The sequence below is a fragment of the Erigeron canadensis genome, chromosome 7 (assembly GCF_010389155.1).
Source record: "Erigeron canadensis isolate Cc75 chromosome 7, C_canadensis_v1, whole genome shotgun sequence".
In the NCBI taxonomy this organism is placed as follows: Eukaryota; Viridiplantae; Streptophyta; class Magnoliopsida; order Asterales; family Asteraceae; genus Erigeron; species Erigeron canadensis.
This window is the reverse complement of record NC_057767.1, coordinates 496627-516909: the sequence shown is the minus strand read 5'-3', so window position 1 is coordinate 516909 and position 20283 is coordinate 496627. Positions and strand designations below refer to the sequence as shown.

The 20283-nt window shown below is 33.3% G+C and overlaps 2 protein-coding genes and 2 non-coding genes across 5 annotated transcripts; all 4 read right to left on the bottom strand.

Annotated features, from left to right (window-relative positions):
• Positions 1–7357: 7357 nt before the first annotated feature.
• On the bottom strand, positions 7358–7439 carry TRNAL-CAA. Its single transcript is given in 2 exon segments — positions 7358–7393; positions 7402–7439. It is a non-coding gene; the product is annotated as a tRNA-Leu (tRNA).
• Positions 7440–8754: 1315 nt separating this feature from the next.
• Positions 8755–11453, bottom strand: LOC122607035 (trihelix transcription factor ASIL1-like). 2 transcript variants are annotated; one of them, XM_043779956.1, is made up of 3 exons: positions 11297–11453; positions 10032–10180; positions 8755–9957 (listed from the first exon to the last, which is right to left on the bottom strand). In XM_043779956.1, exons 2-3 carry the CDS (start codon positions 10051–10053, stop codon positions 8894–8896), a joined length of 1086 nt encoding a protein of 361 aa, XP_043635891.1. In that variant the 5' UTR covers positions 10054–10180; positions 11297–11453; the 3' UTR covers positions 8755–8893. The 2 variants fall into 2 exon arrangements, with proteins under 2 accessions (XP_043635891.1, XP_043635890.1); XM_043779955.1 differs by having other exon boundaries at positions 8755–10180.
• Positions 11454–13830: 2377 nt separating this feature from the next.
• Positions 13831–13904, bottom strand: TRNAR-UCG. The gene has a single exon. It is a non-coding gene; the product is annotated as a tRNA-Arg (tRNA).
• A 555-nt stretch (positions 13905–14459) lies between these two features.
• LOC122608322 (probable sulfate transporter 3.4) lies at positions 14460–20015 on the bottom strand. Its single transcript, XM_043781417.1, has 13 exons — positions 19737–20015; positions 19555–19603; positions 18649–18856; positions 18391–18562; positions 18099–18164; positions 17615–17728; positions 17411–17527; positions 16894–17020; positions 16186–16472; positions 15507–15697; positions 15261–15346; positions 14806–14882; positions 14460–14715 (listed from the first exon to the last, which is right to left on the bottom strand). Exons 1-13 carry the CDS (start codon positions 19983–19985, stop codon positions 14596–14598), a joined length of 1863 nt encoding a protein of 620 aa, XP_043637352.1. The 5' UTR covers positions 19986–20015; the 3' UTR covers positions 14460–14595.
• Positions 20016–20283: the final 268 nt, after the last annotated feature.

Sequence of the window (20283 nt, the reverse complement as noted above, 5' to 3'; positions counted from 1 at the left end):
AGTGAAGCTATCCACCCTCCAAACTAAAAGGGCACAGATTTTGACTCCTGAAGCTGCAGGAATATCTTGAACAGCAAGAGGCAAAATAACCAAAGACACGACAAAAAACAAAGGCACCATCTTTGAATACAAAAGTGCAGGTTCAAAAAAAAATAATTCATGAAAGCATTAGCGGCTGATGGAATAGCAACATCAAGAATCACAAGAATAGTTAATATACAGAAAATCCCAAGAATAGCACTTGAAAGTTAAAACTTGGTTAAAGCAGCAACAAAAGCCTGTTTGAATTGCTTATCTGCTGCAATGAATTGGCTACCAGACTAAAAAAAGTACTTAAATTCATAGTAAAAAAGAAATTGACAATAAATATGGACTAATTGTCCTACAAGAGAAATCTATAATTTCAACTTAGCAATGTGCTACCTTTTCTTAATCTTTATTGTGATCTTACAGTTTAAATAACTTAGAGTTTTGCCCTCTAAGAGCTGGCAGGGCCTCAGTGTCTGGAATATCAAAAGTCCCAACTTCAAAATCTGGTGGTGGCGACAAAGTTAAAGAAGGTAAAGTTGATAACAAACTGAGGCAATCAACTTGAAAGAAGGTGAAAATTCAAAGGAAGACGAGGATACGAAGAAAAACGAAGATCGGCCAAAATTATGGTTTTTCCATAAATCATAATAGAACATAATGTTTTTTTATCAATAAACTTGCATACAATGTTCTTAAGGTTGCCATCAATGAGCCCAAAAATTATGGACATAAACAGGTAATGATACAAGTATGTTACATTATGGCAGAATCTTGACTTACATGTTGTTATCTTTTATTAAATTTGCATAGTCAGAGTTATCCAACCAGGCCTGTTTTGCCCTGTATCAGTAAATTGCCCATTTTGACTTGACCCATTACCCAAGTTAACCATCCTGGCCAGTTTTGGCTTATACTATCATTTTGATGTACTCAAAGGAATCCCAGGCAATACTTTTTATTTGTTGTTTTTTTGGTAAAGGGATCGCTTTAAGGAAAAATGAATGCCTCATGATGGCTGTAAGAAGAGCATATCGCCTCCTGTCCTTTATACGTTATGGTTTAAACCACTTAGCAAAAAGTATATCGTCCCCTAAATGGACCATGTCATGATCTCAACAAGGTTTTTGTGCGCCACCCGCTGACAGCAAATGTCGTTAAGACGGCTGCAAATTGATTTTGGTCCAAATAAATATCTATGAAGGTAAAAACTGATAGGTTGTCGTGTTAATGGTTATATATAGATTTCTAGTTTCATACAGTATATAAGTGATCATAAAGATGATTAAACAAAGTAATGTTGCCTTTTATATAAGCGATATATCAATTATATTTATGAAAACTTCAAACAAGATGCCGAAGCTAAAAAAATATTATATCAAATGTCTAGGATTATTTTAGTTAAAAGTTATAATAGAAACTTCGGCAACAGCCAAAAATTAATATATCATTTGAGGTTTTTAAAATTTAAAAAATGTAAAACTTAAAAGTGAAAAAAAAAAAAAAAAAGTGTAAAAAAAAAAAAAAAAGTGTTTTTCAATTTTTTATTGAACAGTGAAAAACACTATTTTTAGGAAAACTTTTATCGAAACTATGATTTGATCGCATTTTCTGCACTGTTTTTGGGAAAACTTTTATTGAAACTATGATTTGATCGTATTTTCTGTATTCCATATTTTCTTGGAAAACAAAAATGAAAAATAAGAGGTATTTTTCTCAAATAAGAGGCATTTTCTGTATTCCACGTTTACAAAACATCTGATGAAAAGTGTCATGTACATATGACATATCTGTGTATATGTAGACAAATTGTACTATGTATATATATAATAAATTCATCCACATTGCTCGTATATATAAAATAAAATACTCCGCCATATATATATATATATATATATATATATATATATGTATATCCACTCATCTACAAACCACATTCAAGTGAGGCTGGTTGGTGACTTTGTTATGTGTATGTCTTATACATCCTTTCCCCAACATAGAGCAAAACCAACTCCCATTCTCTACTTAATTAGCTTCTTACTCCATTTAATTTAGACATGGAAGCCACTATTACGGGCTGGTGCAACTCCGGCTGCCAGAGCAGGATCCGACGACAAGACAAGGTCGACAACAGTTTATTCATCACTACTCGTATATATGTAGGTTTAGAAGCACCCATATGGAGCATTTTGTGGAGGAAAATCAAGAAAAGTAAGAAAAAAGTGCATGGGGTCTCAAATTCGACACAATTCAGCTATGATCCTTTTGAGTATGCACAAAATTTTGATGACGGATTAATGCTAAACGATTATGATGATCTATCAAGATCATTTTCGGCTCGCTTTGCTGTCCCATCTATGGTCTTCCACAAGGGGTTAATTGTTTAAATTATGCAAGTACTCAATAAGATGTAATGTCAATAATGTTTTAATTCTAGTGGACCAAGTGAATGTATATTAATTACATCTATTTTTTATGTCATCATGTATGCATCTAATTTTTACATCTTTGTTCAAACGTAGATCATGCCATCATGTCTTTTTCACGTGAATAAATGCTTAGATTAGAGAGTTAATTACTTAAATGGTACCTAACGTTTACGCGATATTGCTAGTTTGATATATTTCCTTTCGAAATTACGCGGATCATATCTAACGTTTCTAAAACTCCACTCGAGCCATACTGAAACCAAACGCCGTTTAATGGATGTTAAACCCCCCACATGACTTGCACGTGAGGGGTAAAGATGTATTGCGCGTTTCTCAATTATTTAAATGGTACCTAACGTTTGCACGATTTTACTGATTTCATACCTAATGTTTAGTTAATTTTTTTTTTTTTAATTTTTTTGTATTTTTTTTGAAAAGTGAATTTCGCTTGAAACTTCGTGTGGCAATAGGTCTAACATATGTTGTCTTTTTTTCTTCTAACAGCAACGTATGCTAGATCTCCTACTGTCGAAGCGTTACACGGAGCTTAAAGCAATGTTTTAAATACCGGTAAATATCGGCCGGTATTTCTGGTATTTTCCGATATTACCGTTGCAGTATTTCCAATATTTCAAAAAAGAAAATTTTAGTTTATTTATAAAAAAAAAAATTATGATACTTTATTGCGATTTTTGGTTATTTGTGAACTTTAAATCTTATATTTTGTTATGAAATACCTATTTGGTATTTTTTTTTTTAGTGGATTATAAGTGCATTTTGACTATTTTCGTTAAATTATAACAAGTTTTGGAGAAGTTTTTTTAAAAAAATAAACAAATTAAAAATAGTCGTACTGGCGGTATTTTCGATAATACCGGAAATTTTTCCACACTGGTATGACTAAAATACCTTTTTTTAAAACATTGGCTTAAAGCGAAATTCACGTCTCAAAATAAAATAAAAGTACAAAAAAATACAAAAAAAATTAATAACTAAACGTTAGGTATGAAACCAGCAATATGATACAAACGTTGGGTACCATTTAAGTAATTAAGAAACGCGATATTACATCTTTACCCCTCATGTGCAAGTCACGTGGGGGGTTTAAAGTGGCCATCAAATGGCGTTTAGTTCGAGTATGGTCCGAGTAGAGTTTTGAAAACGTTAGGTATGATCCGCGTAATTTCGAAAGGAAAGGTATCAAACCAGCAATATTGCGGACACGTTAGGTACCATTTAAGCAATGTTTTAAATACCGGTATATACTGGTCGGTATTACCAGTATGTGAGGGTACTACGGTATTTTAATCCCGGTATTTTTTCGGTATTTTCACTATTTTATAACGCCCGGTATTTCCGGTATTTTCCGGTATTATCGGTATTTTCATTTTTGTTTTTTGAAATTTTTTTAAATATTTTTTTTATGATACTTTAATGTTAGTTTTTGTTATTTGTGAACTTTAAACCTTATATTTTATTATGAAATACCCATTTGGTATTATTTTTGAGTTAATTATAATTGCTTTTTGACTATAGTCGTTAACAAATTTTGCAGATTAATAATAAAATAAACTAAGATAGTCGTATCAGCCGGTATTTCCGGTAATATCGGAAAATTTTTCCACACCAGTATAATTAAAATACCGGTTTTTAAAATATTGCATTTTAGTAATTAACTCTAGATTATATGGACATGTTAGGTGTTCAACAAGAGATGTCCTTTGGCCAAAACTACTTAAACATCGGGTTATTTTTTTTATTTTTTCCTTTTTCTTGTTTATACTTTATTTTATATGTTAATGATCTAGTTTCCAAAATTGATATGGCTTAAGTCTTCCAAAAACCCTAACCCAGTAGTGCTCTTGTGTATATATCATCTATACATGCATGCTGGACGTTAATGGCCCAATTTAAGATTTAATGTAGTATGGTTGTAATGGGAGGGGATACCCTCAAGTTACTCTTAATAATCTTGATCCTTAAATGAAAATCAAGGGTCAAGATTTTTGAATCTTAGTCTTTGATTTTTTATTCAAAGGTCAAGATTTTTCCAACTTAACTCAAATTGGAGAATTAATTTAAGGAAATCCTGTCCCGGTTGCAATATAAAGTGTCCAACCAAGCTATTATATACGTTCACATTATATTTGGGGTTGAAACATGTCGTACTATCATAGTATATAGTACAGTATATTTGGGGTTGCAATAAATGAGGTGCATTAAAAATCATGTATAGTATATAGTATAGTATATAAACACAAGGACGAGATCTATACAACACTTTAAAACACATTTGGTGGTATACGGTCTACATTTAGTGGTATACGGTCAAAAACGAGTGATGTATTGATCATCACCCATAAATAATAGGCACGGATCAAATCTTACATAGTTCGCCAAAAAGGCCCCTACCTCTCATTGTAGTCGACAAGAGAGCTCCCACTCCCTGTTCTTAAGCCCTTTTTTCAAAAGTAAAATTTTATATATGGTCATTTGTTTATAGTATTTACTGATTTTAGTGTACCGGTTGTTACTTTAGACCAATTAAGATTTTTTGATAAAGCTCATATACGAGTTCATTTGTTAAAACTAACTTAATATCGATTATTATGGCAGGGTTCGGAGTTGCGTTCCCTTGTCGGGATCAAAATGTCTGCCCTTGTCGGGGTCTAGGGGCAGTGGCAGTGCACGCCACCTTAATTTAAAATGCACATAATATAAATTTTCCATTAAAATGTTCTTTTCAAAATGAGTAATGTAACAATGTAAGTTATTTTTCCAACTACGAAAGCCACTAATCAAAAATATCTAATCTTGTCGCATGGGCCATGGCGCAACCTACCCCAATGAAAATGTAAGAAAACCATAAAGAAATTTTTTGAATAAAAGTACTCAAGATCATATATGCTACTCCACCTGGTAATGAAAGATTATTGACAGTTCAAATCTTTTAACTTGTCATTATTAGTTTGAACGTTTTTTTTTTTTTTTTGAAAGAAGGTAAGATGTGCAAAAATATTTTTCACTATACAAGCATAAGCATCATAATGTCATATTCAATATGATGTACAATTAGGTGATGCATAAAATTTGTGTGTATGGCCGTATGTACTATGGAGAAAATACTTTGTACCACCTTTGAAAATCGTTGTTTGTTTCTCTTAAATGTATAAATGGTTGTTATTGTCTTTGTTGCAAAGAACTTTGGTGTGTATCTTTTTATTTTTTTATTTATATCAAAAGTGATTCAAGTGATATATACACATCAATACATCATACTTTTGTTATACACAACTATCTCTAATTATAATTTGGTGTAAAGTTGACAACTTCGTATTGAAATACACATTACTATGGACGATTATATCACCATTTTCTACAGGACAATTATTATGGACTAATTTTTTTGGTTTTTCTTTTAAAAAGAGGGTTACGACATTAGAGCTTCCTAGTAATTAGTCATCTATTCTGATACTACTCTCACGTAAACACGCTAACTCTGGAGTTATGATGGGATCCGGCGTAAGTGATGGTACGATCAATTTGAAGGATATGCCACTATCAGTCTATCACTCTTATATTTTCTTAATTTAGTCTTCTTCTCATATGAATACTAACAAAAGAAAGTCAACGATAGATAGTCCAAATAAATGAAAACTTGTTACAAGACCTTAGAATGGGTGCCACCACAAATTGTGGACACTTTAAACACAACAATGGTCCAAAAAACAGTGCACAGGCTAACCATGTGCTACTTCAAGCAAAGCAAACACTGACCAATTGCTTATCTTATGGTCTAGGCAAAATACTTTCTGAAAGCTTGGTCCCATCTTATTGAATTCATACCCACTGACAAATCAAACACAATAAATAAGTAAAAGCTCACATCACTTTCTCACAATCAAAGTGTACAAGTTATTGATGCATGTAATAAAGGTTAGATTCACATATTGTACCTAATGTACAAGTGGTTGATGCAAGAAAAGGGGACAGTTTAAGTTTACTACTTGGAAAGGCATACCATAGTACCATACAATACCATGATATATGGTCTCAGGCCCTTACCAATAAAACCAAACAACCAACCACATTGATGATTCATCACAAGGTACAAATTAACGGTATATGCATAGAAATTGGTATAAGTTTTATGAAAATTGGAAACAAAACACCTTTACATATTAAACAAGTTAAAACGGATATTAACTTACAAACACATGCATTAGTAACTAACGTCCAAAAATCTAAAATGCTTTCTACTATAATTCATAATCTTGAAAAGCTCGATAATACACCTAAGCTTAATAAACACTCGAGCAATGCAATTTAAAGCTTGGTCACAGCTTGTTAATTAAGTATTTCGCCGCTTTAAAAATGGTTCTATGTGGCATGTAAAATGATCTAATAATTGAAACTAATTAGTAGGCAATACTTTTTTATAAGAAGATAGCTGTAAGTATAAAATTGCTCAAAAATTTACCTAGACATAAAGCTAAGTACATTCATGTTAAAACAAAGGAAAAAGTTAAAACAAATTTGTGTTTTAGTGTGTCAAGTCACGAGCATATATGGCGCTTTTTCCATACAAAATATAGTTACGTTCATGTAAACGTTAAGCACATCTAATGCATTAATTGTTCTCACAAAATAAATCGGCTATTAGTCTATAACCATACATAGCAAATAAAAAGTATATACATAATAACATAAACAACACAAAGGGAAAAATAAAAAAGTAATATGAGGAGTGAGATTCGAACCCACGCCCTCGAGAGGAAAAGATCTTGATTCTCCCGCCTTAGACCACTCGGCCATCCTGACTTTTGGCAATTTTTTCATAAAGATACCAAATAAATCTATAAGCATAAAAATAAAATACAAAAGAAAAAATTAAAAATTAATGTCTGGAGTGGGATTCGAACCCACGCCGTCGAAAGGAAAAGAGCTTGAGTCTCGCGCCTTAGACCACTCGGCCATCCTGACTTTTTGCAATTTTTTTGCAATTTTTTTTTTTTAATTTAAAGTTATTTAGTTTTTTACTCGAATAAAATACAAATTAATTAGTTATATGATCTTGAAAACTGAGAACTTAATAAAATACGTTATTTAGCATAATACATTTTAATTTGACAATTTGAATATTAACTAATTATTTAATAATTGCAATTTGTTTGTACTGGTTTTAAATCATTTACAAAATACATTTACATACATATTCACACAAACATACACTTGCAATTGTCAAAATCGGTAGATCCAGCTGCTGTTCATAAACGACTTGCAACGTATAAATGATATTGACAAGTTTCACATACAAGTACTACTTGTTACAGATCATCGAGCTTAAAAAGGACGACATCATACCATTGACTCACATTACCATGTCACTCGTACTTGTCATGTTTGTGTGTGAAATTATCAAGAATCTGATAAATCCCTTCATTGGACTCTTTAAGCGACATTGTCCATATATGGCACCAGTGGACCATGTGCTCGTGAGCTTTGTGAATTTGGATGCTCTTTTGTACTTTTCCTTTTAATGAGTAGAAAGTCTCTTGGTAATCGGGTGATGAGTTCAAAAACGGTTTCCTTCTTCGTTTCTTTTGGTAATGAGATGATGTTGGAGCCACAGAGAAAAAAATATGTCCTTGTTCATGTTTGGCTTGAAGAGTACATACCGATGGTCCTTGCATCTTTTTTGAACACCTTTGTTGTCCAAATGATTCAGTCTTATACTAGTGTGACTTTGGTTCTTTTGAGATTTGTTGAGTGAAGGAAAGTATTCTTTTTACAAGTCATATTTAGCATAACTTCATAGGATAGACTTGGACATTGTTGGGGTTTGGCTTATCTTGTTCCTTGCCACAACAAAGATAGTTGATCCACTTCAACTTCAACCCATTAAACCACGATTTCAAATCCCGCCCTGGTGTGGGTATGAACAACTTCAATCCATTAAAACCATAACAGTAATAAAGGTACCTACGTAAGTGTTTTGCGATTGATTATCAGATTCTTGACTATATTTTATGCATATGTGTGCAGTTTCGCACAAAAGGTTCTTTTCGGTTACATGGAGTGCTCATTATTTGGACTAACACAATATGAATAACAAAATTGTATAAATTGGCATTCTGGTAGTATGATTATCGGATACGTACATACGGCTTCCAACCCTTTTCTGAAACCTGAGTTTCCTATCTATGTTCTCCATAAAATCGTGTGAAGTCGAGACACATTGCCTCATATGCTTGAATGTCATCAATTCAAGACATTATATGACTTTTATGAGAATAAATAATATAAAGTACATCTATTTATTGCCTAAAATAATTAAGCAGCCAAATGGAGTTACAACTCGCATATTATACAACAGCAGTAAGTCAGATAGCAAGTTTGAATTAGAAATTAAAAATATTAGTCAAAAGCAGATGTGTTTACCCACTAACATTCCCTGCAGAATCATTTTCTTCATAATCCCGTCGTCTGAGTTTTATAATCTCGTCTCTCGCTCTTTCAAGGATTTGCTGTTTCTGTAATTCCAACTCTTTATGGAAATCCATCCTCATTTTCTCTAGTTCTGCCATCTGCTTTCTCTTCTGAGTTTCAATCTTCACATATATATCACTAAACTTGTTAATGGAGTCAGCAAGTAATTTGAATGAGCCTCTGTTGACTATATCCCCATTATGTTTTGACCTTTTTGGTGGCAGCAAATCATCATCATCGTCATCATCACCCTCTTGCGATTCTGTGTTTCCCGGGCTTTCCCTCATTTCATCTAATCCATTTGAACGGTTGACAAATGCAGTCGGGTTCATTAACGTGTACTCACCTGGATCTACTCTACCTGAAACTCCTGCCTGCCGGGGTGTTGATGACATTAATACATCCATTTTCTTGAAATACACCCATTTCGAATTTGCACCTCTATTACCTTCTAACAAAGCTTTCTCCTTTTTATACTTCTTTTTCAATGTGTCCAAACGGTTTCTACATTGAGTGTCAGTTCTTTCCATCTTTGATCCACGTGAAACCTTATTAGCTACTTCCTGCCATTCTTCTGATCTTAGACTCTTCCTTCCACGTTGAAGAAACCTCTCACCCCACGCATCAAGAAGAACAAATGTCTCATGTTCACTCCAGTCAGTAAGTGTGTTTCTTCCACCGAACGAGGACCTGGCGACAACTGGTCGTGCCACCTGCAGTGGCACTGGGGTCGGTACGCGAGGCACCAATTCAAAACTAGATAATAAGCTCTTCAGCTTTCTTTTTTTCGGATGCCTATGTAAATTAATATTTTCACTTCTACGATTGCTACTATCGTCACCATCATCGTCAGTATCCTCATCATCAACCTCGGCACCATCTCCATTAAGACGAACCACACCGTTCATTTCATTATCCCCACCATTACCTTCCTGCTCATCTTCATCGTCTTCTACTTCATCATCATCCAAATCAACATAATTCTCCACAATTTGCTTTGAGTGAGGCTGACCTACATCACGAATAGAAACTTTAGAATGTTGATTCGACCCATATCCTTGACTCGCCCCGTAATTCGACATATACCTCGAATCCCCTTTTGTCTCATCCATCACAATTCACAACCAAGTTTCAAATCTTTAAAAGAAACCAAACTTGCAGCACTTAGTTTTTTCAAACTATCAAAGTCCTTCCCGTAAAATCCACAACTCATTGACTAGTTACAATTCTCCAACCTATCAAAAACATATACATAAAACAATCAAATTCAATCCATAATGTTAAACAACTCAAATTTATAAAGATTTTGAGTTATATCAACAGAAATTAATCTATCTATGGTAAAACCAAAATGAAAATAAACTAGAAAGGCTAAAACATAAAAGAAGAAACACAAAGAGAACCTTTTTTTCTTTCTTATTATAGCGTTACATTCACGGCAAAAAAATACCTAATCTTACAACTTAATATGATAAAACCCCTATTACATCAATCAACGCCAGGCAAAGCCGTATAACAGAGTTTCTGGAGACCCAATACAAAAATAAACTAACTACTAAAACGAAAATCGCTAAACATAAGGATGGAAATATAGAATTCCTAAACACGTTCACGCCTTATTAACAACTTAACCTAACAACTATTGTCTTATCTTTCAAAACAGACAAATAACAAATCACATTCTCACATATTTACAACTTGTCGACAATGTAACTAAAGCTAAACGCCCACAACCTCTAGATTAACGGGTCATCTCGAGTACCAAGCAACTACTATATCTTTTCCATTAGATACAATAATATAATACACGTGGGTGTCTATATTAGCATACTTTTTAGGCTTATTTAAGAAATCAAAAAAGACAATGAGCTTATTTTTACCGGCATATGAGCTTAACAACTCGAGCTCATTGTTTATACAAGCTCATACGCCAATAAAATCAGCTTATTTGCTTTTCTTTTTTTTTAAAGTTTCAACAAGTCAATAACCCTAAAAAAAACTAGCTAATTCAAACACCCAAAAATATCTGTAGTAAGCCCAAACATAAATAAATAAAAAAAAAACTGCTGTTCGCACACTCAAAGACCGCCCTCAGTGTGTGTGTATATATGTATATGTATATCTATATCTATATTACTATATATGTAGGATTCTAAACACTACTTGTCACACACCTTTTGGCCCTATCAGTAATGGAAGGAAATTTACCAATTAAGGCTAAATCACCCAAAATGAGAAACAAAAAGATGTATATATCTAGCTACAGATAAAAAACAATTAAATATATATATAACTTATTTAACAACAAAATAAATAAGATTAAAAAAAAAAGGAATTTTTTTGTTTTATACCTTATAGATCTTGGTCGATTAAGGATCAATGAAACCTTATATTTAATGTTCGAAATAATTTAAGAGTTTATTTTGTTACATATAATTTTATATTTATTATTATGGTGAAAATTTAGGGTTTGATAGAAGAAGAAAGTGGACAGAGAGTGAATTTTGGTGTGCAATAATCGAATAATAAAAATATAGATTTACATGAAGATATATATCCGAGATAATGCTAACATACGCCGGGGTGTTTCAGTGTTTAAAATTTTTTTAAAATTTTTTAAGTTGACCTGGGGACCTATATGTTTGTCAATTGATTTGCTACAATGGATGGTGCTTTTTTTTTTCAACATTAAAAGATAGGATTTTTGTCGCTAGAAACTAGTGACAAGCTAAAGGCGTGTTTTGGGAAATGGAATTTGATGGAATAGTTTTGGTTTTCTGAAGATTCAAGTGAGAGATGAAATGAAATTTCTTCCCTCATCCCCAAGGATTGGAGATTCCATTAAATGAGGAAATGTTTGCATTCCAACGGAATGTGATTTCACTATCTTTAACCAAATAAACGCGCTAAGGAATGGAATTCAATTCCATCATATTCCATTAAATTATGTGAATCAAACGCGACCTAAGAGTTACATAACAAAAAATAGGGAGATTACAAAGAATGATTAAAAGCAAAAACTACTCCATTGGGACCAGGAGATGTCTATGAAGACGATCTATTAGATAATCATAGAACGCATTTACCTTGAGTACTCTGGTACCAAAACGGATTGACGGCAACTTGTTATTGAAAATTCGGTCATTTTTGCATTTCCATATTACCCAGCATTATGCGATGATAATCAAGTTCATGAAACTATGTTTCTGTGAGTTCTTGGGGATGGATTTTGTGGACTTCCATGAGATCTTTCAAGTTTTGCGGTTTTTGTAATGGAAGCTCCATATCGCATCAACAAAAGAGCATTGTAAAAACAGGTGTTCCTCGGTTTCATTATGTGAGTTGCACAATGAGCATAGTGTGCTCGAGGCTGTGATATTTTTTACAGAGAGTTGATCCAGTGTTGGTATTCGCTCCATTTCGATTCGCTATCCAAGTATGTTAGCCTCTAGAGGGGCACGTTTATTCCAAGGGAAGACCCAACATTGGGTCCGTATGTTGCCTTTTGAAGGTTATTCTTGAAAACTTGATTGAAAAGCAATTCAAAGGGTTACAATCTATTTCCATGAATCGCTTTCACTGGAGAGATGGACATTTTGTATCTTTGACAGCAGTTTCAGAAGTTGTTGCAGTTCCAAGAGTGTCAATGGGGTTCTATTCCAGTTCCATTTCTATTGGGAAAAGAATCCACCTCCTGTGCATCGCTCATGGATAAAACAACCTTTACGTTTCTCCAATCTGAGCAAATCAGAGAATAACAAATAGAAACGAGTTTATCCATTTATCCATCTAAAATATGAGATTTCTACAGTTGCCTAATTTACCTGTGAATATACACTTTAGAGCAATATTAAACTGGGAGATGTGGGAGTTTAATCACAAGATGGATTTCCAAACTCCCACAAAATTATTCCTTACATGTAAGGGTGAACAATTCCTTGGAGATGAATACATTGCCGAGATAACTCGAACCCAAAGACTTTCAGGTTCAACTCTAAATAGCCACCGCCATTTAGACAAAAGAGAGATGATTTTTAAGTGTAAACAACCAAAGCTCAACCTTCTCGAATCAACAGATGTAGCATTCCTATCCCATGAATCAACCAAATGGTTTAAGATTGGTTTGAGCATTTGAGGCCTTGGGTTATGGACCATTTAAACAAATTTAAGTCTTATTATCGAAAATAATTTAATCATGTTTATAGCCTGGATAAAAATCTTTTAAAGCTAAGAACTAGTAGAAATATGAGATACTAACATTATGTTCGAGCACTAGATCATGTTGATGATTTAATTCACCATATTCATACTTTTTTATAAGATCTTATGAAAATGATTTTCTTTTTATTTCTAATAAATTTGACCAACTTAGTGACATGTTAATACGGGTGGAATTAAATCAACTTATTCATATCCAATGATGTTATTTTCTTTAGTTTTCGTTTCTATCATTATATTTGTTTGTTTGCTGCATTATTATTGACTTGTACTAGCTTTTATCATCAATTATTTCTGTTTTTAAAGCATATAGTTAAACCACACTATATTAGTGGACCATGATAAATGAATCTTGATGGTGGATGCATTATTATATGGCCATTTACATCTAACCTCAAAATGAAATAAATGCGATAAACATGCAGATTATATACACTAGTCTTTTCCATATCTATCTCTATCACAATTTTATACATGTCTTTAAGTTAAACAAGCCATCCTGTTGTTACAGATTAAGATGGTTACATAAGGGATTGAAAAGGTCAAAAGGTTTCATCAAGTTGCCTATGTTTGGGCACAAATTCAATTCAATATATAAGAGATAAACCATTTTGACTTTTGGTATTGGACAAAGAGTCAAAAAGTGACAAGAGGAAAAAAGGTCAAGCGACCACAGTGGGAGTCGAACCCACGACCTTTTGATCCGAAGTCAAACGCGCTAATCCACTGCGCTATGCGGTCTAGATGTTATTACTTTTAGAAACTGTGAATATATATTGGAAATTTATCTCTATAAATATTTATCTTTTTTTAAACGCATTTTGTACTCATTTCATCTCTAGAGATTCTTTATACTTTGCAAGTTTCATTTTTGAGTAAACATGTGACACTAACTTATAATACTAATACTAAAATTAACTAAATTATATACCACGTTAAGATAGTTGGTGAAATGTAATTATGTTTAATAATGTTTATACAATTTGAAGATGTGACATTTAGATTAGATAATCACTTGCTACTAATAGCAAGTTATGCCTTTTTTTATATAATGTTATTATATTTGACAAAGAGTGTAGATCGAGGAGGACACCCTTGACTTCGGGTGTCTTTTTGACACTGGACATTGTTCACCTAACAAAGAATAGCTCCACGACTTAAGACCTCTTTATTCCCAAAAGTTCTTTCAGTAGGTTATGTGTTTGCGGTTGTGGGTAAGAGTGTGTCACTTGAGCTATGCTCAACTGGTTAGATTTAACCAAAATAACGTACTTGTTATTATGGAATGATGTTGATTAAATTAAAGTTCTTGTTACAATATATTCTTAACTTTTATAGTACAATGAATTCATCAGAAGTTAAAACATAAATTTACAATGAAGTACTTTTTGTCCTCTATCTGGTTCGATTCACAGTCAGCCTTCCAGGAAGACTAGATGTTAGAAACAGCTTCACTAATGCTGAGATATAGTCTATTTGACCCGAATGAATCCAGACTTTTCGACAGGTGTAACTTTTCCATCACATTTCCAGTTGGATTTACTAACACAAGCTACATTTTCAAATCAAACCATAATTTTGTTAATTCCAGTTTGTTAGTATATTCGTATATAATATGTATGCATACACAACTAAATTTAACCTGAAGTGATTGCTTTTCCAACCTCTTTCTAAGCTCGTTCACCATCGCAAGCCCACTCGTGTCTATGGCTGTCACCGCTGGAATTATATAAAGAAACTTAATTTGTGATAACTCAACGAGTATGGGTGGCAAAATGGGTGGGTCATATGACACGTCAAAACAAGTTTCTCTGATAAAATTGTTTTAGGTGGCAAAATAGAAGTGTTGACTCTTGAGTATAGCGAAAACTGCAAAACATCTTATAATAACTTAAATATGACATATAAGTATATAACCATGTTAGATTGACCTAATTAGACAAAAATAGTTCGATGGCCAAAAGGGAAAAATGGAAAACTATGTAGATATTTTAGACTATAAACCATGTTGCGTATGTAACTTGTTTCATTTTTATCTGAATTAAAGCGATTTTACCTATTAAACGCGTCAACTATAAAATATAAACTCACTCATACCTGTCATGTCCATAATCACACACTTAAGTGAATTGCCATTGTTTGCTGCAACCCAATTTTCCTCCTCCCTTAACCATCTTAATATCCTGCAAATATTTAAACTTCAGTATCTCGACATGCATTGCTTATTTATATGTACCCAACGTAAACATTTTCTTTCTAAATGTTTATTAGATGAGTATAATATAAATATATTTGGTGTTTCCGAAAAAGAAGTGCATAGAATGTAGGTTCCTTGTAGTTAACCTTTCTTGTAGGTAAGTAGAATTTGCAAAGTAGATGGGAGCCTCAATGCCAAGTATAACACATGATGGTACTCTTTGAGCTTCTTGGTATCGATTAAGGTCTTGATATATTTTAGTGCCCGGAATGTTTCCTAAGATGCTAGTATTTGGTCGTGTCACATGTAACAAAATCTTGAAGATGGAAACTCCCACCTATGATAATAAACCATATAAAACATGAACAAAATTAATAAATATTAAGTTGTTTCTATGAAAACATAAATATATAAGTGGTAAAGGTGGCAAAATAGAATGGCAGCTCAAGTTGGGTTATGGGTCAAGACGGGTTAAAACAAAATGGGTTTTTTTAGGTGCGGGTTGGGTTGATCCACATCACTTGATTATCAATTTCTTGAGATGTTTTTTTATATAAAAATATATTTTGTTGAATTCAGTTACAAAATCTGTATTGTTGCAATAAAATCTGTATTGTTGCAATATTAATCTGAATTGTTTAGATATCCCTAGTGTTATACTTTAAGCCAGTTTTGACCCATTTCTTAAGCTAAACTTTTTAACGTTACCCGTTTTACCAGCAAGAAACAAAATATAACCCAAATTGACTACTTCATTAGTAAATTACCACCCCTGGTCAAATATTATCAAACTAAACATTTTCTTGAAGACAGATGGTAAATTACTGCGATTGTAAGGCCAACGGGAACTGAGACAAATAAAACCCCAAAGAAGGATGACAAGCAGACTAGGAAATCAAGTTTGTCAACTTTCCAAAGGTGAAATACACTTTGATAATCAATTAGCCCAATCACAGCAGTGACGATGATTGCAGCCAGTATTAGATCAGGCGTATATTTAAAGAGAGGCATCAAGAACAAAAGTGTCACAAGCACTGTTAATGCCATTATGATATTCGACACTGCTGTTTGTCCCCCTGCATTCTCATTCACAGCTGATCGCGAAAATGACCCTGCCAAAGCCAAAAATAGACGATATTTATGTTTTAATTTTCAGAAGTGAGGAAAAGGGCAAGCGGGTCAGATTAGATTGGGCTGTTCAGAAACACTTTTTGTATCACCCAATTTAGTTATTTTGATTTCTTGTTCCTTTAATTGGCACCTCGCCAATCCAAATAAGCTAGGAAATTCTTTTTCTCCCATTACTTTTAAGCTACTTTCGTTTACCCATTATTGATAAAACGTAACCAAATAAACCTTTATAAACAATCTTCGGATTAAATGATTATCTCTAATATAATCTGAGTCTGTATGATTTGTCTCAGTGGCCCATATATTCTTTCATTACTAGGTGAGACCATAATGGCATTCTATTTTTTTGATTCACAGTTCATAAAGATGGTCCATGTCCATGAATTAACAGTGTTAACCTACCTGTCGTGACATAACAAGAGGAGCAAGAACCAGCCATGTTCATAACCCCAATCGCTATCATTTCTTTATTTCCATCGACTTGGTAATTCTTCAAAGCTGCAAATGTTCTTCCAACAGCGATCCCTTCCTACAAATCGACATGAACATGATATATCCATCACGGATTCATTTTTCACTGATGAACCCAAAGCTGAAAATACATGAAAACTTGAAGTGGGACTTAAAATTCCATCTTCCAATGTATAACCGGTCTTCCCCAAAAACTTCTACATTGTTCTAGATTTGGAAATTCCCAAACAAAGATGGTTGAAAAAGAATTTATCAAAACAGTGAAAGTGGGGTGGATTATGTAAGTAGTTAAAATGAATTTTAATCAAAACAAGTCACTTTTCTACATGATCAAAATGTTCGGGTCAAGTAAAGCTGAATCATAATTTTTTAATTTTATTTTTTGAACGGTAAAGTTGAATCATAATTGATATATGGGATGTAGATGTCCATTTCACGAAAAACCTACGGTGAGGGATAATAGTCCAGTAACAGCACCGGTTTTGACAGCAACTGCAAGAAACTCTCCATGGAAGTAAAGTATCTTTGATGACGGCGGATTCAGACCCTTGTGCAGATGACCAATCTGCAAAAAAGAAAGTTATTTAGTGCATTACGTTAAAATGTAAACTGCAGGTACTAGATTAGTATGTAGTAGAGAAGTTCTTCTTACGGTTGCAATGTCAGGAAGCTTTGAATTGAAAAAGGCCACCATAAAGGTTGACAAAATAACTGATGCTAATGGAGCTGCTGCTGATACCCAAAAGAGTTTCGGTTTTCTCAGACCCTGTGTTAATCTAAGTTCATTAATTTCTGAAAATGAACTTAAAAGGATAAACACTTAACGGGACCTTTTAATCAAATAAAGACTAGTGGGGAAGGATCATAGAGAAGCCTTGCAGAGAAATTGGCACAAATGTTTGATGCACCATTGTTACTTGATGGACCAAAAAATATGGGAACAAGACTAGTATGCCAATAACAATAATGAATTGTAATAGCTGGACAGTTGTATCTATAAGATTTATCTATAGTTTTTGCATCATCTAAGATTGTGGGTTACCAAACTTAGTTCGTATCCCAATATATCAGTTCTCGTGAAAGAAATCCATATCTGTGATGCAAATAATCATTTTATCGAGTTGGATAATACTTACTATTTGCCTTGTAGTAAGCAAAATGGCCAAAAAGCTAAAACCCATCACAATAGTATGCCAAGACCACTGCATCAGAAAATTCAACCTTTAAGACTATTTTGGTTAGTACTTTAAAGTTGAGACATTATTTACGCAATTACACATACACTACACACACAACAATGTAAAAAAGACCGTTTGCTTGAGTAGATTGAGGATGAGATTTGCATTTCTAAAAGTTTGGCTTTTAAAATCCTTTAGATAAACATGATTATACGAAACTGGCATTATAACCAATGCATGTCTTAGTTACCTCATCTCTTTGCTCAAAAACAGACGATAAAACAGGTATTATTTGCATTTTGCTAGTAAAATCTACGATACCAAGTAGCCCTTTTAGCTGCTGCAATGAGACAATCATTGCTGCCCCAGCCATGAAACCAACTAGTGTCGCCTTTGATAAGAAATCAATCACAAAACCCAGCCTGTAAACCACCATGTTGATCAGTCGTTTTTTAAAATGCACTTCAAAATATCCTGTTACTAAATAAAAAGTCAATATAAATGGTACCGAAGTAATCCTAGTGAAGCTTGAAAGAGGCCAGCAAAGAAAGTAGCAGTGAAGGCCAAGTTAAGATATAGACTCGGATGTAATGAGTACGAAACAGCATCATTTAGCATTGTTCCCATCACCAACGAGGCAATGGAAACTGGCCCGACAGCTAGATGTTTGGAGCTTCCCAGTACAGCATATATCAATGGTGGCACAAAGCTTGAATCTGATTAATATTCTCATATTTAGCATGTCGATAATAATGATTTAAAAAGGTTTTCTAATATAACATGCCAAGTTTTCAAAAACATTTAGTCAAAACTGTTGACCCATGTGCTGACTAATTGACTCATATATCATACGATATTTTGTACTTTATACTATTGTATTCTATGCAGTTTATACTACTTATAAAGTTGTACATATTGTGTATGGCTAATTTTTGTCGACTATATTATAGATATTGAATGATTATCTTGATTTTGTATAAAACGGGTAAACGGGTGAGGTTTATCTAGGAAAGGCTAGTTATTTTACCCGGGAATCCCATGGTTGTTCCAAACCTTTTCGTAGCCACCCAAAGATTGTTTCTAGCTTGATTCAAACTTGAGACCTCTTGTAAAAATCTCTGGATGCGATCCACTAGACTAACTTGCAGATAGATTATTTTTGTATATATACTTTTATATGAACGTAAAGGTTTACATGAACATCATAGATTAGTGAGACAAAAATGTTGATTTTAGGTGATCAAAATACAAAATTATTATCATAATAGCCTTTAAGTGCGATACAAAGACCTGGGTTAAGCAAATATCTTTCTTAAACTATAAAAATCTTAAAAAAACATTTATGTAGTATATCTAAGAAAAAATGGATATTGATAACAATTAGACCAAACTATTTAGAAATAAAGAGACTTACAGAGACCAATTACAGGAGGCAAATTTGCAAGCTTAGCATAACTTATCCCCTGAAAATATAATCAAGTTTTAAATCAAATTTCTATATAACTCATTTAAGGAGTCTTTACGATATGAAATAAATTGATTATAATAAAATGTAGTATGTCAGAATGCATATGTAACTATCAATCTGAAAAATACTTGAGGGATGGCAAGGCTAGCAATAGTAAGACCAGCAACAACATCAGAGCGAAAGAGAGCAATATTATAACTAGGTGCCCACTCAAAAACCGGGAACACGAAGTGAAGAGCTAACAAGATTTTATTAAAACGAGTTTGGTTTTTGAATTTGTGGAGTGGATCATCCGGGAAAAAGATTTCCAAGAGTTTGTGGCTGAGTTTTTGAAAAGTAGTCATTCGTGGTGGAAGACACACATCGTGCAACTCCATCGGAGTTGATGTTTCCGGTGGAACTGATATGAAAATGGTTGTAGGTTCGGGCTTAGCTTGACCCGAACCAGAATCATTGTCCACTCTATTTGGATTCAAACCCATATTTGATGGCGGGAGTAAGGATACGTTGGTTGGTTGGTTGTGACTGTTAATGAGAATAGCACTTGACTACTTGAGTTTATATAGGTGTGCATTAAGGGTATAAATGGAATGTTATTTTGATAGTTAGGGACAACATTTGAAGGTCAGTCTATCTTTTTTTTTTTTATTATTATCTCACATTTTCCTTTTATTT